The 17,057-nt window shown below is 28.9% G+C and overlaps 3 protein-coding genes and 1 long non-coding RNA gene across 5 annotated transcripts; 2 read left to right on the plus strand and 2 right to left on the minus strand.

The window, feature by feature from the left end:
* The first annotated feature begins 296 nt into the window (after positions 1-296).
* MED6 (mediator complex subunit 6) lies at positions 297-2,012 on the plus strand. Its single transcript, XM_012490516.3, has 5 exons — positions 297-797; positions 895-1,054; positions 1,120-1,294; positions 1,383-1,629; positions 1,700-2,012. Exons 1-5 carry the CDS (start codon positions 770-772, stop codon positions 1,777-1,779), a joined length of 690 nt encoding a protein of 229 aa, XP_012345970.2. The 5' UTR covers positions 297-769; the 3' UTR covers positions 1,780-2,012.
* LOC147658129 (uncharacterized) lies at positions 1,922-2,487 on the minus strand. The gene is made up of 2 exons (XR_015291122.1): positions 2,312-2,487; positions 1,922-2,242 (listed from the first exon to the last, which is right to left on the minus strand). It is a non-coding gene; the product is annotated as an uncharacterized LOC147658129 (long non-coding RNA).
* Positions 2,321-3,177, plus strand: LOC147658130 (uncharacterized). Its single transcript, XM_086904735.1, has 2 exons — positions 2,321-2,636; positions 2,725-3,177. Exons 1-2 carry the CDS (start codon positions 2,499-2,501, stop codon positions 3,040-3,042), a joined length of 456 nt encoding a protein of 151 aa, XP_086760861.1. The 5' UTR covers positions 2,321-2,498; the 3' UTR covers positions 3,043-3,177.
* Positions 3,140-16,446, minus strand: side-III (sidestep III). Of its 2 annotated transcripts, none has more exons than XM_086904728.1 (14): positions 16,336-16,446; positions 6,804-6,936; positions 6,529-6,737; positions 6,327-6,437; positions 6,039-6,242; positions 5,795-5,940; positions 5,566-5,716; positions 5,369-5,499; positions 5,129-5,288; positions 4,654-4,950; positions 4,243-4,563; positions 3,856-4,146; positions 3,679-3,788; positions 3,140-3,591 (listed from the first exon to the last, which is right to left on the minus strand). In XM_086904728.1, the coding sequence occupies exons 2-14, from the start codon at positions 6,845-6,847 to the stop codon at positions 3,478-3,480; spliced, it is 2,289 nt and encodes a 762-aa protein (XP_086760854.1). In that variant the 5' UTR covers positions 6,848-6,936; positions 16,336-16,446; the 3' UTR covers positions 3,140-3,477. The 2 variants fall into 2 exon arrangements, with proteins under 2 accessions (XP_086760854.1, XP_031774323.2); XM_031918463.2 differs by lacking the exon at positions 16,336-16,446 and adding an exon at positions 7,398-7,716.
* Positions 16,447-17,057: the final 611 nt, after the last annotated feature.

Consider the following 17,057-nt stretch of genomic DNA (forward strand, 5'->3'; position numbering starts at 1 on the left):
AATACTGCATTATTAATCTCCATTATATTTATAGTATTTCAGTTAATTAATAAAGAATATTTTATTTTTTAAAAGTAATTTTTTAATTAATTTTTTAGTACAATTTAAATTTTTAATAATTTCATTTATCTGAGTTTTTACTTTATTCTTAGATATATTTTATTTGCAAAAGATATAAATAACTTCATAAATTAATATACAAATTTACTTCTTGTTTTTAGTATTTTATTGGAACATGTCCATGACCTATTCTCTTTTAAACACGAATATCTTTTTTTGCATTTGACCCATTTTTTAATAGCTCTGTTCTATATGTGAACAATGTCCTGCATTCTTTATTTTGACAGTGATGGTCAATAACATTTTTCAATAAAACGATTTCAAATAATTACAGAAATGTAGATGTTTTATATTTATTATATATAAAAAAAAGGAATAAAAAAAATGTTTATAAATCTTCATATATTTTTCTATTTTTTTCTTTTATTAATATTTTAGATTTAAAACCTGAATATTTATATTAAGAGAACCATTATATATGAGAACCATTAATGATCATAGTAGTTGATTTATTTGCATATTGAGTTTCTAATTTCTTTTCATTTAATATAAATAAATAATAATATTTATATAGATTATTTATATATATGTTTATAATTATAAATAATAATGTTATATTTGAATTTTTGAAGAAAATAAATTGTATAATCAATAATAAATCGTGTAAATATTTTGAATCATTTTAAATCATATAATTTATGAAATAAAAATGTTATCTGGAAGACCTGCTGTAACAGGTAATAATATATGGAAATGAAATCATCAATATAATTAATATAATAAATTTGTTTATATACTTTCTAACCTCTTGTTGTTATTTGATACGATTAATAGAAAATCCTTTGGGACTTTCTTGGCATGACAGTGCATGGATTCCTGTATTAAATCCAAATAATATAATGGATTATTTTTCAGAAAGGAGTAATCCTTTCTATGATAGAACATGTAATAACGAAATTGTTAAAATGCAACGTTTAAGTCCTGATCAATTACAGTAAGTAATATAAATAAAAATATCATTTAAAAGTATAATGTAAATATTTAAATATTTAATTTCAGAAATATGACTGGGTTGGAATATATTCTTTTACATGTACAAGCCCCTATTTTATATGTAATCAGAAAGCAACATCGTCATTCTCCAACTTTAGCAGCACCACTTGCAGATTATTATATTATTGCAGGTGTTGTATATCAAGCTCCTGATTTGGCATCAGTTGTGAGCTCTAGATTGGTATATATGATTTATTAAAAATTTTTATGAACATTATTAAAATATATCATTAATATATAATATTAATATATAAAATTATATTTTATAGTTATCTACAGTACATCATTTACAATCTGCTTTTGAAGAAGCTAGTTCATGTTCAAGGTATCATCCTAGCAAAGGTTATTATTGGGATTTTAAAAATGGAAAAGCTATGGCAGCAAAGAAAGAGACACCTGTTCGTGAAGAACCAAGTTCTTTATTTCAGCGTCAAAGAGTAGATATGTTACTTGCAGAACTTACACGAAAATTTCCATTACCTGTTCCGAAGCCAGTACATCAAGCTATAGAACCTTGTAAGTGCTTAATTCTTCATTTTTTAAAAGATGTTTTAAACATAAAAATAAATCTTTGTAAATTTTTTAGCAATGGAAATTAAACAAGAAATAAAAACAGAAAAGAAGGACATGAAACCACCACCAGAAAAGAAACCAAAAATCAATTAATAGTTAATTTATAAAAATTTAATAATATAATATTTTATAAAAAAATGTTTTATATATATATATATATTGTATTTTATCTCAATTTTTATTTTATGAAGTATGATATATATATATATATATATATAAATATTTCATTATTATATTTTTTCTGTTAAATAAAAGGTGTGATTTATTTATATTTGATGTATTATTGAATTTATAAAATTAAAAATAAATGTCAAATATATTTGTTATTCTATAGTTTTTATTATTATCTGCACCATGGACAGTCTAGATTATTATCCATTTCCTCTTTTATATTAATCCGTGGAAACTTTTTCTCCTTAATGCTTTTTTTTTTTAAATTTTTATCACAAAATTCTGGACATTTTATTTTCTTTCTAGGAGGTAGAGGTCGACAAGGATATCCTTGATGTTTTTGTGCTTGAATTAAATTAAAGTATCTTGAAGTAATTGGTTTGATCTATAAAATTACATCGTTTTTATAGATTAATAATTAATAAATAAAATTTATAGATATTTTGTTACAAACTTTCATACTGATTTGTACAATTGATTTAATATGATGCATTACGTTAAATTTTCAATAAAAAAAATGGTTATGAAAATATCTTGAAACTTCAAAATTATGTTGATAAAATATATTAGTATTTCAATTTTTTTTTAGAATTTCATTTGTAATTTTCTATTGTACAGAAAAATGGCATATAAGGTAAAAAATGATATGCGATGGAAATATATGTCCTGAGAAATACGAAGATATTGATCAAGACGAATTTATAAAAAATTTAAAACACGAGAAATGTAAAATAATTCAGTTAGTTCGTCGACAAATACATAAATTTTATGATACTCAAGTAATATTAAATTAAATATCAATGAAAATTCTTGAGATATAATTTCCATTCATGTATCAAAAGAAATTAATATAAATTTTTTTTCCAGTTTGAACTATGTCCAATATCAAATGAATGGCAAAAAAAGTATACGCAAGAACCAGAGTATATCTCGTATAAGAACATAAGAGAAACTACATCGAAAACTTTAGTTGCTCCAAAGAGTACAATATCGACTAATCAAGCATGGTGTTTATATGCTTTGAAAAGAATTCGAAGAAAAATTTGCATAGTAATATTAATTGCTGGAATTATCGCATTGATGGCATCAATTTACGGCATTTATTTTCACGCATATCTTTGTAATAATGGAAAATCTTGCGTCACATCACTTCGATACACTCACGTCAAACATGCATTATTTTAAATATGCACAATAGACACAACAAATTATGATAAATCGTCGGAGAAGATATTGGATTGTTGTGTTTGCGGGAAATTCTCATCGGAATAAGGAAACCATCTAAGACTTGACACAAAATATATTAAACTTGGAATAATACACCATGTGTAGCATTTAGTTAATATGCAACTAGTCTTGACTTTTCCTAAATTTTTTCAGTTCCATAGATTTTTCAATGATGAGACATTTGACCTGTAAGCAGTGTAATATGTACGTCGTAATATTCGTACTGTGCCGATCCGTCGTGCAATTTACACCAACTCGACAAGAAGACCAGTTGCAATTCATTTGACATTCGTCTTCAATGTCAATATAATTATTCAGTACAATTGTTTTTTAGGCTTTGTAATATCGGTCCTCTTGATATGTTTGGCTCGTTCGTTTTTTTTTAGATATTTTTTATACACAACTTTCTGGACCGGGTATAGAGTTGGCGATAATGATCTCCTTCATTAAATTACGATCTGCTTTAAAACTAATAGGTTCCCAAGATTTTGTGAAGAATGGATTTGACTATAATAAAAATTGAAAAAAAAAATTACATTTACAAAATGTATTAATATTATTATTTATTATTAATAATATTATTTGCATACTTACGCTGCATCTATTACTTTGAAGTCCCTGTTTATGAATATCGTATGGTGCAAATAATGTATCTGGTCGTACAGGTAAAAATAATTGTGTTTCACGTTTTATCTTTTCTTGATCTGCAATTCATCATATTATTTTATTTATGTATTATATTATAAACAGAAATAAGAAAAAAATGTTTACCTTGCGGCGATTGTATGATATCTGGCTGATTATTGAGCGCATAATCAGTAACTTGTTTTAATGTATATTCAACGAAATAAGTATGATCTCCGTGTGTGACATCAAGCATGGAATTATTCCTCGAATCTGGAGGAGTAATTATTGGTTGTTTCATATAGGGCTCAATGTGAACCGGAGAAGTAGTACCTCTGCGTCGATACATCATCAACATCACCGACAATACAGTGACACCAAATGCCATCAGACAACCAATAAGAAGCAAAATAAGAGGAACCATGCTCACTCCGCTGTCTAAAACAAAAATTGCCAATAATTTAATATCAAATATTATATATTTTTAATTGTTAGAATACATAATCTTATAATCTTTCTAAATGCTATTCTTACCTGTGTGCTTTTCAGAGTCTCTCAACATAATATCCTCTAATAAACTTACTTCACTTCTTCCTTTTGCATTTACGGCATAAGTAACAAGGTAAAAATGAGTCGCCGGAAGAAGATCTGCTACAGCAATTCTAAATATCGGTACATCTGCGGACACACTTGATGCATTTACTCTTAAATTACCAGTAAGCACTTCGTATGCCTCTAATCGAAATTCTTGTCTTAATCCACCGTCATATCCTGGTACACATTCTACTTCCAAGATTTCAGAACTTTGATTTAGGGATGCTTTTATTGTACAATTATTCAAAGGATTTGGTTTTACTAGAAATAGAATTATAAATTTAGTTGATCTTTTTTCTTTACATGAAACAAATATTTAATATGAAATTTCAAATATATTTCAAAAATTACCTGCTGGAATGATTTGATAGATGCAAGGTGCTTCTTGCTTTCCTATCGCGTTTCTTCCCCAACACGTTAAAGCTCCATAATCTCTTTCAGAAACTGGAGTATAAATAAGTTCGCTAGTTGTTCCATTGTTATCGTCAAATTTTGCTGGTGCAACTTCGAAATTTTCACCACTATTGTTGAACTCCCAAACAAATTCTACTTTGTTAGGATCAGCTTCCACTTCGCAGCGAACCTTTACCGATTCTTCTAATGATGCTCCAATAACGGATACTTCTTTTGCTTTGCATACAGGTGCAACTAAACAGGGATGAAAAAAATAAATTGAAAAATGGAATAATGAATATATAGATAGAAAAAATACATATTATTATATAACATATATACATATTTAATTAAAATATATAGAATATACATGTATAGTTAAATTATTTATTAATTTATCTATAACAATATTTATAATACATTTTATACTTACATTGTACTCTTAAAGTTACTATTGGACTTGTGGTTTCACCTCGATCATTACTTGCAAGACATGTATAATTTCCAGCATTATCACGACCTATTTTTTGCAGCACAAGACTCTGGGTACTCATAATTATTCCAGCCGATTGGTTTTGTGTTAATACCACATCCTTGAATTATTTGCCAATATTATTAATTATTATGATTAATATTAAGACAAGTAAATTGATACTAACAATAAATTACTCACGTTGTGTCTCCACGTAATTTTATGGTGTTCTGGATTAGCCCGAACTTTGCATTCGAAATAAACATCATCACCTTCTTTTATTTTTTCTGCATTTAAGGTACTACCCAAATGTAATTGTACTTTTGGTGGAACTGTGAAAAATATACGATTATTATCTGAATATTGTTCTTATAAGGATATGTGTTAAAAATACTCACAAACTACATTTAATTGAAAAAAGTCTTCTAAATATGCGTCTGGTAGTTTTGGATTTTCTCCTCGGCATTTGAGAATCTTTCCATGGTCATCCGGGATCGGTGAAAATATGAGCGTACTTATGACCACCGAAGTATTACCTCCAATGAGTACCTACATAATTGAATCATCCGCGAATGACGATATATGTATATACATCTTATAAATTTGTAGCAAATCATCAATATATACTTTGCCATTGTGATAAATGGCGTTTCCTTCCATCCAAGTAATACGTGCTTGAGGATGCGATCCCGTAGTCTCACATGTGATGGAGTAATCTTTTTCCGTCTCTAGAATTGTTGGTTTCGTTAAAATTTTCACTGACAGTGGTTTCACTGAAACGATAGAATAGAAATGATAAAAAAAAAATATATATATATGTGTGTATGTATGTGAAATTAATAATTCGATAATACAAATTTTTAACACTTACGATAAACATCTAAAAGAATGCTTTTCTCTAATGGAGGTATAAGATTTGTGCTCCAGGCTCGACATTTGTACGTGGTGTTACGATGTTCTCTTCTTAATTGAGGTACTGTTAATTTACTGACAACTAAATTTTTTCCAATTTCTTCTAATTTGCTATCCACTTCTTTCTCGTTGACCAACCAACTGACTACCGGTGTCGGTTTGCCTATATTTTAAAAAATCCAATTTCCAAATTCGTGAAATTTACGCTAGTTTGATAATTTTAAATAGTTGAACAAATGAGAATTACCTCCCCTTACTTCGCAAGATAAACCAAACTCAACACCTACTTGAAATGGTCCTGCGGTATCCCCTATCACCACACCAGAAGTATCATAAATTAAAAGCTGATAAGGTGGAACTGAAAATAATTTATAAATAATTAGAAGCCTTTTAAAAATTCTTTGTCGGATGCTAAATACTTTTTTCAAGTTGTAGACGAGAATTCCTACCTATTACTGTGAGATTTACTTGAAAATTTTTTGTGGGCGAATTTTTAAAATCTACTCTACACCGATAGATTCCTTCATCATCCAGTTGAACAGCTTCCAGAGAAAGAGTGGCTGGTTTTGTCATGGTGACGAAATAAGCTCTCGGTCCAACCACGGTGCTATCTGACCAATTCAGAGCTTTGTTAAATGATCTTCCTCGGACGTCGAAACTGAAAAAAAGACATTTATTCTGCAAATATTTGTTTCGAGTCGAAACTTTTCAAGATGAATAATACCTGTAGATTGGTTTCACAGCATCGTCGCGAAACCAAAGCACCATGTATACGCGATCTTCACGCGTGGACGGTTCAATGTCACAAGGCAATCTAGCGGTACGTCCAAGAACAGCACTGACTTCAAAAGTTGCGACTAAAAAAAAAGAAAAAGGGAAAAAATAGAGAATTATATTTAGACAAGTACAAATCTTTTAAAAGTATTTATATAGTAATTATTTAGAATGAATCTTTCGATAGTTCTTCATTTATTATTCATTTCATAATAGATACATGTAAGCAAATAATAAAAATAAATATATCAGATATTTGATAAGATATATGACTGATCAGTACACGTAAAAGTTATTTATAAGACGCAGTTAACCTTGAATATTTGGAACAAATACCAAATACTTGTGTTTCAAATTTTACATAGCTGAATATCTATTTAAGTAGATACAACTTATATTTAGTCAGACACATATCTCCGACGATATATACATCAATAAATTACATTAATTCCCATTTGAAATACAAACTTTATATTTTATTTCCAAATCTTCTTTATTTTTTTCATTCTTCGTACAATTTCACCGGAAATTGTGATCAACGTACCTAAATCATCGTCCTTATCCCAGTTTCCTGTGGCATTCACATACACGACCACGGCGAGTACGTAGCCACTGATGATGAGTTTGATCGCGATATCGGCCAGCACCCCTATCGCCATTCCAAGGGGGAATGATCTAAGGGGTAAATTTGGTATATTCAGATCCGCTCTTTGCATAATGTCGCCCTGTGCCGGTCTGTCCCGCGGTTCTCCTTTATTATCATTCCACGTCAAGAGGTAGACGGCCTCCTCCCACCTCCACCGTTTCGTGTGCTATGTCCTCGACAAACGTACGATGCCTCAACTCTCTTCGTTCCTCTCTCTTTCTCTTTCTCTGGAGTAATGATAAAGGGACAGGGCGCAGGACTCGTTCACCGATTAATTCTACCGCTGTAGGAACCTTTCGGTCGAATTTCCTTTGTTCGTTCTCTGTTTAAAGCGTACATCGAGAATGGATCGTTTGCAAACGAGAGCTTTCGTGTTTAAAAATACGATACAGACACTTGAAGGTTTTTTTTTTTTTTTTTTTTTTTACGTTATTCTGGTTGTCATCATCATATCCGTCTTCTTCTTTGTCAAATCCAGTTGAATAATAAGGAAGCTTTCGTATTTGGATTAATTTGCTTGCATTGATTTGGGAGGTTGGAAAATGTAATTGGAATCAACTTTGATGTGTCTCGATGGATTGCTTAGTTTAGTAGGTCGTGTACAAACGTGTTCAAAATTATTGTCGTTTCACGAGTGTTAAAAGTGCCGGCTTTTATTAATTCACAGATACGCTTTGTCAATAATAATAACGATTAAAAGGATAATTTTACGTTTTCCTTGCACTCTTGTTGGATAAAAATCATCATTTTCAAGGATGAATAATATACCTTACAAATTTGACGAACTTTTGCTATGGAAGCTTTTCATCGTACCATGAAGGAACTCATTTTTCTTCCTCTTCGTTTCTCCGTTTATATCTTTTTGGATTTTGGACAACATCCGTTACCCGATTCTGATCAATTATAAAGGAGGACGAGATAGAAGAATTTTCACCTTCGTTTACGCGAACACTATTCTTTTGCACTGTTTCGCGAACTGGCTGATTGTCCGTTTCAAAGAACGCGAAAGCTTTCTCGACATTTGGAGGGTTGTTCTCTGGCAGGAAAAGAGAGAGCAAGACAGAGAGTGATAAGAGAGAGAGCCGGTCAGCGGTGCTTTCTCGTAACCGCGTCGTTGCAATGGACACGCTTTGCAGGCGTCGCTAACCCGACGACGATGAGCGCCGATCGATTTTCGTAAAGTCAGTCTGATCTCGCTTCGTGTTTCGACGCTCTCGATTCCTGCACGATATATAGGCCCTATGTATGCTCCGCGCAACGCATACACGCGATGGCTGCGAATAGCAACGAATCCTCACGACATGTCACGACCCCTTTCTATATAGACGATACGAAAGCTATGTTCAAGAATGTTCATCGAATTCTACTGTTTGATTATTAAAAATAGATTTTTTTTTATATAAATGGAAAATAATATTATAAAGATAAATTGATTGATCAATTGTTTTTTTTTTTTTTGAAAGAATTGAAAGATGAACAAGAAATAAAATTTATAGAAAATATGTAAAGGGTTAATTTTTATTTTTTAACATTATTTTTTACCAAACAAATATGTGAAATGGATAATTTAAATAGATTGCTTCATTTAATCGGACGATTAACTAGGATTTATAAGTTTCACGATCGGTGTTGAATGTTGTATTAAAAATAAAATATTTTACCTTTTTTGAGCATCCGTGTTTTTGTTGCTTGAACTTTAATATTTGCTGAAATATAAAAAAAAAAAAATAAAGATTTCATCCTGTTCGAGGTTCACTGCGAGTGATCGGAAGTGAGAAACTCTCTCCTGTTAATAATGACATTATATTTGAAATAGTAATGTTTACAACATACAATTGCGACGTTACTACAGTTTTTTTTGTCATTTTTTTCTTCCTTTAAGATAATTGATAATGTTCTCGCAAAAAGAAAAAAAAAGAACGGTCACACGCATCTCGCTTCGATTCATTCACGGCCATAATGTGTTTTACAGTTGTGTTTCTTCTTTTCCTTTCTCTCCCTCTCTCGCGCTCGTTCGATCTTTCTCTCTCTCTCTCGCATTCTTTATCTCTTTTGTCGGGGAACGCATGGATTACGCGAGCCGGGATCCACGTCTAATCGCATGTACTAACGTGTCGAAAAATAAATGGCGAAATTGTACAATAAATGGATGTCCGGTGTTTTGTTTTTTTTTTTTTTTTTTCGTTTTTCCAAGTTTCTTTTAAAGGGGATGTGGAGGCAATGGGTAATAGTAACCGAGCCGGAAATTAATTTCATTAGTATATTGTCATATTGGTGTCTGCTTTATGCTCTAAAACGTTCTCCAAAAGATGGGCGAAACCGGCCCATTGGAAATCTCGGGTCACACGGACTACATAACTTTCCTTCTCTTTCTCCCTTTACTTTTTTTCTTCCTTGCGTGTTTTTAGCTGATTGCTTGCTGCTGCTTCGCGCTCGTTTGCCTTAACAATAAGCAATAAGAACACGACATAGCTAGTAGTCGAACGCCACGTGTTCGACCTGCTTTTTCTTTTTTCGTTTTCTTCTTTCCTTTTTTATTCATTCTATGTGGATGTTTTTTTCGGTTTTTCCCCATTTTTTTTTATACTTTTTCTTTTCTTTCATTCCTAGCAACTGCTACGAATAGTCTCACCCTCGCTATGTTAAACGTACTGTGACCTATGGACTATGGCACTTGGTGCAACTAGTTCGGATTTCTTGGATACTGCTTATATGTAAGGTACTTAATTATTATCATTATTGTTAGTTATTTATATATATATTTTTTGTATTTATATATATATATATATATATTTTATATTTATATGTATATATTTATATGACACATGGTAATTCGTGCGTTTCACTATAATACACAGGCATGCGCAAGACGATACAGTCAATTTATTTTTTTTGATTTCTGCATTGCGTTGTACTATTCGAACTAGCAGAATTTTTGTTCAACAGATGTTTTAAACAAAACTATTGAGAAATTTTTGTCTTCTTTTTAAATAAATATTAAAGAAATTGATAATAACAAAAATTTCTATTGATCGTGAAATTTTTCGAGATCAATATACTATTGCAATGTTTAGGTCGGCGTTTTTTCAAGGGAATAAAAATAATCTTGGCTGCATCACCTTGGACAAGAACGTTGATCGAGTCCAATTATCGAATTAATATCTTTTATATCGGTTTATGGGCTAAGTGGTCTATTATACATTTGAATAATACAATTGTCGCCGCGCGAACATCATAGAACGCAGAAAAAGATAAGTAGAGTGCAAGTGCGAGTTTTACATTTAAAAAGAAAATGATCATAAGTGCGTTGTCTTCTTCTCTCCTCATCTCTAGAATTCGAGTCCTCTTTTTGATCGCTAAATTTATTACGTCTATACGCTATACAGTCCGTCGGTTTCGCCTAAGAAAAATAAAAAAAATTAAAAAAGAACGATTCTTTTCTAAATATAGGCCATTGTTTTTTTTCCTGTTTCTTTTTGTTTTAATGATTAAATAATAATCATTAATAATTATTAATTATACTTCCTTTATGCACCAAAGATAAAATTTATTTTTTCAATTCCTATGCAGACATCTCCCTTTCTTCATTCCTATAAGTTCATTAAATATACATAAATTTTTTAAATATATTAGTACGTTATTTACCGGTTCTTTGTTTCTTTTTTTTTCATTTCTTTTTCATCTTTTAGCGTGTGAAACGGAAAATAATTAAAGTAAATCCACACGTATTTAATACAATACATATTGTATTGCTTCTTTCATTCTCGATGCGTGGATTCGAGTTGTTTTAATTTAATTTCGATTAATATTTTCCATATACTCATTTCTAAATATATCGACTTCAGTTATTTCCTTTTCCTTTTATATCGTTTGATCATCTCATGTATTGCGACGACGTATTATATTCAACGATTTATATCAATCATCTTATATCTAATAAACGCGAATTATATGAAAAAAATTAGTTCATACAAAAAAGTCTCGTCATCTTGCTTGTTTAATATTTTATCCTTCTGGTATTATGAATACCGTATCTATCATTTTTCGTTTTTTTTTTTTTTGCGGTATTTTTTTTTATATAACGTTAAAGCGTGGAAATCGAGTTTACTTAGCTAAAAAACAATGACTCGTTTAAACGCGCGCTTTTTTTTTCTGTTTTGTCTACTTAGAAAAGTATCTTTAAGGAGCAAAGTTTTTGGCCTTACGGCTAGTATATTGATATTATTATAATTATTATTATGATTTACCGTTTCTTCGAACGATATTATATATACTTAAGTAAGATATTTACGCGTGACGTATTTACAATTGAACTTATTGTACATATTTTCACGATCGCCGTCTCGTGAAAAATAGATGTTTTGCTCTTTTTCACTTACAAAACTCTGACTATCTATCCTGATAACTACTCTTTCTCGCTTGCACGTAATACAGCTCTTTTTTTTTTTTCTCATTTTTCTTTGCCTCTCATGTTATTTCCGGTCGTCTCAACCTTATCCTTTCAATATATATCGCGCAAATCGTAAGATGCTCTCCTGGGTAAGACACTGTTATTATAATACCATTCCTACTATACAGGATGTCCCAATAAAAATTAACACCTTGATTATCTTTGAAACTATAAAAGAAAATTTTTAAACATATTATCATGTAAAAGAAGTATATAAGTTTATAACATAATCGTTTTTACATGACTTTGCGTTATAAACATTTATATTTATTTTAAGAATCACGATCAACCAAAAAAGAAATATAGAATATTATTATTAAAAAAACAGAAATTATTTTTTTAAGCAACTGCACTTATAAAAAATCAATATGAAAATTGATCGTATAATCCTTAAACGTATCAAATAATATTTATTTGAAAAATTTTTCTCTGATAGTTTCTAAGATAAATAATAATAATTAAAGTAATAATTCTTACTTGGACACTCTAATATCGATAAACAGCGAACGTGATCATCGAATCAAAGAATATACAGTTCGTTCGGTTCGGAAGCACTGAACGTCCTATGTATCGAAAACACGGCGATCCATCTCGATCGCAATCGATAACAAGTAGACCCGAGAATACAAAAACGATCAACTTATCGATTATTATTTCCACGTATTGGCGTGTTGTACTATATGAAAATACAATGTAAGGCTGCGTTTATGCGTTTCACCCATGAAATCGCAACTTAATTTCTTGTTTATCGTTTTTTAAACCTTCATCGATTTCAATGTATCAAATAGTAGTAACAATATTAATAGTGTTGTTTAGATTAGCATATACATTTATTGAATTTCGTACTTCGTATTTTTACAAAATTCAAAATATATGTATATATATATATATATATATATATTTAATGGAGCATAAAATTTAATTGAAATAAAATTATTGATAACATATGGCATAGAGAAGTGAAAAAAAAAAAAGATACATTGAATATGATGGAGGTTTAAAGCAATAAAATGATATACATCTGTTAATAAAACTGCGTTTTACTAAAATTCCTTGAATGACATTTGAGCTGCATGAAAAATTCATCTCTTGTCAACTTTCTGTCGACAAGATATTGATACCGATTACATAATATCAGTTAAGATATATCTGTCGAATAGCGCTGTATGTATGTATATTATAAGAACTTTTTTAGATGTACGTTTTTTAAGGCCATGGCATCTGTAAATCTTTCTTTGTATTACGTAAAAGTGGGAACTATTTTCAAAAAACTTCGGGATTATTTTAATCTCGCAAAATTGTCTGTTTCTGTCGCTTACGTACTTACAATTCTAATGTATTAGTCTTAATCGCAACGTTTCCATCCGTGAAGAAGCATATCATTACGCAATCGTATACCTACGGATATTACAAAGTTTAACAATTTCGTTTTCTTTTTTCATCAATCCGTGATAGAATTGCACAAAAAGTTAATAAATATAATTTATATCTGAAAATATAATTTTTCTCCGATGTATTGAAAATTTGAAAAAATAAAATACGAAAACATTCCTTCTGATTGGGATTATTAACTTGTGTTTGATTTATAAATTCAAGATTATTGAAACTACTATGCAATAATTACAAGGCAATTATTTTCGAAAAATTTCATTTTTATGTAATACCGCAGTAAATATAACAAAATAAAAAGTTAACAAAAATGATCAACAACGATGACAATAAGGATAAGAAAAAAAAAAAAATAAAATAAAAATTACAATTGATAATAATATATTTTTTTATAATAGTATAATCAATGTGTTATATATATATATTTATATATATAATTAAATTTATATATATATATATAATACGCAAATTAATATTTACAGAATATATTGTGGCATTAATTTTTTCGGATTCATTTTTCTCACTGGTTCTTTTTTTTCTTTCTTTCTTACTTCTCTTCTTCTACTTTTGCAGTTTCATTTATTTATATCTAAATAACTCTATGTGTAGCTTCCTCTCTACCGCAAAAACGAAACCGAGAGAACTATGGCAACTAATGTAATTAATGGCAAGTTTTCTGCTGTTCGAAAGATCAAAGTATGTATAACGTTTCGGTGGACAGTACATATGGAATGAAACGATCAGAAAAGAAATAGAGACGTTATGACATAATATCAAACGAATAAAAAGAAATGAAAAGTAAAAATGAATCGAAGAAAACAAGATTTGATAAATAAAATGCAATTAATGTAAGACTTAACAAGAAAGAATTAAAAACACTTTACATTTATAATAATTTGACAAACAAATATATCAAATAATATACAATGATGAATGAATGAAACGAAAGTTTAAAAAATAATACAAATCATTATATATATTTAAATAAGAAATATCATATTTTTTTGCAGTATATAACTACTGATACTGAGGTTTTTTCTTCCTTTATATGAATGGGGATATATTCACAGGAAGAATTTTACGTGTCAATTTTAATTTTTAAGCTTTAAATGCTTTATCAAACGCGTATTTCTATACACATTCATTTAATTTATTATTCTTTTCTTCTTTTATAGTTTTTTTTTTTTTTTTTTTTTTATATTAAAGTTTCACAGTACTTCAATGATTTTATTTTCTCAGATTATGAAATAAATATATTCATCTCAGAAAGTTTTTCTCTCTCTCTCTTTTTTTTTATATCCAGTGAAGATCAGCTCTTATCACGAAAATTACAATGAATTCAAACATAACATTCTATTGCTGATTTTAAATCTTATATTCTAAAATACATCCAACAACGAGAAACAGAAGAAACATTTGAATCGTGCTGCAGCCAAACAATGAATTGTCCGTTTCAATTGCTTATCTTTTTCTTTTTTTTCTTTCTTTCTTTTTTTTTCTAGAAATTTCATATTTGTGTAAAGAAAATTTTGCGTATTGTATAACATTCATTTTTTTCTTTTCTTTTTAGACTTAATCTTTTATTTAACTTGGGATATACTTATGTGATGTCAAAAAAGCAGAAAATACTCAAATTATACTATATTATATAAAAAAGCAAAATCATTTACTCAATATTCAAAAAACGCATTCGAAATGGCTGCTGCGCAAAACAATGTTTAAGATAATACAATAATTCAATATATTTTAAAATTGTAAGAAGATAGAAAAATCACAGAAAAATTCTTCTTCTTCTTTGGATAATCAAATATTGATAATGATATCCATTTGAATCAGCATTTGAAACATTTAAAAAAAATCTTAAAGATGTTACTAAATCTTCTTTTATAATTTCATTTTTCTTAAATATATAAACACATAATTAACATTTCGTAAATAATACTTGAAATAGAAGCAATCGAAATAAATTTTAATAATCATATTACGATATAGAGAGCATACGAGAATGTTTTAGTTTCTATTCGATAACATTTATGTGCTATCGATATTTTCTTTTTTTTTCTTTGCTTTTTTTTTTTATTTTACAATGAAATTTTTTTTCTGTAGTTCTTCTATTCCAAGTTTCAAATTTAATTACAAAAAAAAAAAAAAACTTTTTTTTTCATGGATAAGTGTTTTTTTAAACAAAACAACAAAGCATAAAAAGTATCACTCAAAAAGAAAAGAGGAAAAAAAAAAAAAAAAAAAAAAAAAAAAAAAAATTTGCTTTCTAATGTGCACATATGAAAAATGCCTTTGACATATGTCTTTATATTTTCAGTGCACATAACTTGTTAAACATTATATAGTTACACTATGTATAATATGACACTGCGGTGTATAATACTAAAGACCTTAGGTCAGTAAATTCAAAGGCAATTCTCATGTACCATTACCCATTTTCTACCAAATGATATATAAAAGTACTACGTACGATAATGAATACGACTGATTCGTAAAATTTTGTTTATGCAACAAAATTTTACTATAATTTCAAATATTTCATCTACTTATTTTATATTCATGATTTGCATAAATGGATGTGATTGCGTCTAAAATTATCGCTAATAGGCGCTTTTTGTTCATTTTTTCGTATAAGAGCTAATCGCTCTTAAAATACAATTATATAATATGATTAGAGATTTTATCGCTAACATAATATTAAAAAAATCGAATTATTTTAAAAATTCGAGATTACTTTTTTAAACTGTTCCTTAGACAGTATATTTTTGTTTTTTTTTTTTGTTTTTTGTTTTTTTTTTTTTTTACTTCTCTTCGTAGATTTTTCGTTTTCTTCTCTCTCACTAGTATTATACACCAACGTACATTACGTAAATATTTTTTAAATATTTTATTTTGTCTTATTATGCACTTTCCCCATGCATTAGAACCATCACTATTCACAATATGGATAGTAGAATTGAAGAATTGTATATGTGTATTATGAGGTACACTTACGTTGCAAAAAAAATTCTTAGAATTGTACAGATGCTTCAATTTCATTTTGATTATTCCAGTTGTGAATTTTACATATCACATTTTTTAGACATCCGTTCCAATATGTCGTCATGGATTTTCATTTCGCTCGTGCTCACTCCCTATTTTTTGTAATTTATACCACAGATTTATCGACGTCGCAGATTTATCGCACAAGAGCTATCATTTATTATGACTGCTGCTAATTGCTCTTCCAACTTTTGTCTTAAACTGACTCGATTGCCTACAATTCCATTAGTATGAATACACAATATGCACTTCCTCATGTTTTTTTTTACCTTTAATGCACCAACGTATAAGTTTCATTCGAGTGTGAGTGAAAATTTTTTTAATGTGTCTTTCTCACAATTTATATATCGATGTTTTCGTTCGAGTAATAAGTCATTTATTTAATGTTACTGTCTATTCGCGTTTATTAACGATACGATTATACACAATTTACATCCGCGACACTGTGTTTCATTATAAGCTTAGAGAATTGTTTTTTTTTTTATCAATGCTGTTGCATTGCACAAATTTTTTTCATTATTTAAACAGTTTTTTTTAAATATCGTCACGATCATTACGTGTCCTTTTTTTATTGACGTATGCACATACGTTATTTTTTATTTCCATCTTTTTACACAGATCCACTGCACTTTTTTTGCTTTATATTCGAAGTTAAAGAAACTTAATGAAAAAAA

This window comes from Apis florea, unplaced genomic scaffold (genome assembly GCF_048593485.1).
Source record: "Apis florea isolate Af1SG1 unplaced genomic scaffold, ASM4859348v1 contig_2350_pilon, whole genome shotgun sequence".
In the NCBI taxonomy this organism is placed as follows: Eukaryota; Metazoa; Arthropoda; class Insecta; order Hymenoptera; family Apidae; genus Apis; species Apis florea.

Coding starts and splice junctions, on each gene's coding strand:
- MED6 (XM_012490516.3), top strand. CDS start 770: ATGTTATCTGGAAGACCTGCTGTAACAG. Junction 798..894: donor TGGAAGACCTGCTGTAACAG/GTAATAATATAT, acceptor TACGATTAATAG/AAAATCCTTTGGGACTTTCT. Junction 1,630..1,699: donor ACATCAAGCTATAGAACCTT/GTAAGTGCTTAA, acceptor TAAATTTTTTAG/CAATGGAAATTAAACAAGAA.
- LOC147658130 (XM_086904735.1), top strand. CDS start 2,499: ATGATATGCGATGGAAATATATGTCCTGAGAAATACGAAGATATTGAT. Junction 2,637..2,724: donor ATAAATTTTATGATACTCAA/GTAATATTAAAT, acceptor TTTTTTTTCCAG/TTTGAACTATGTCCAATATC.
- side-III (XM_031918463.2), bottom strand. CDS start 7,569: ATGCAAAGAGCGGATCTGAATATACCAAATTTACCCCTTAGATCATTC. Junction 5,289..5,368: donor AAATTACGTGGAGACACAAC/GTGAGTAATTTA, acceptor AAATAATTCAAG/GATGTGGTATTAACACAAAA. Junction 4,147..4,242: donor AGACTCTGAAAAGCACACAG/GTAAGAATAGCA, acceptor TTTTTGTTTTAG/ACAGCGGAGTGAGCATGGTT.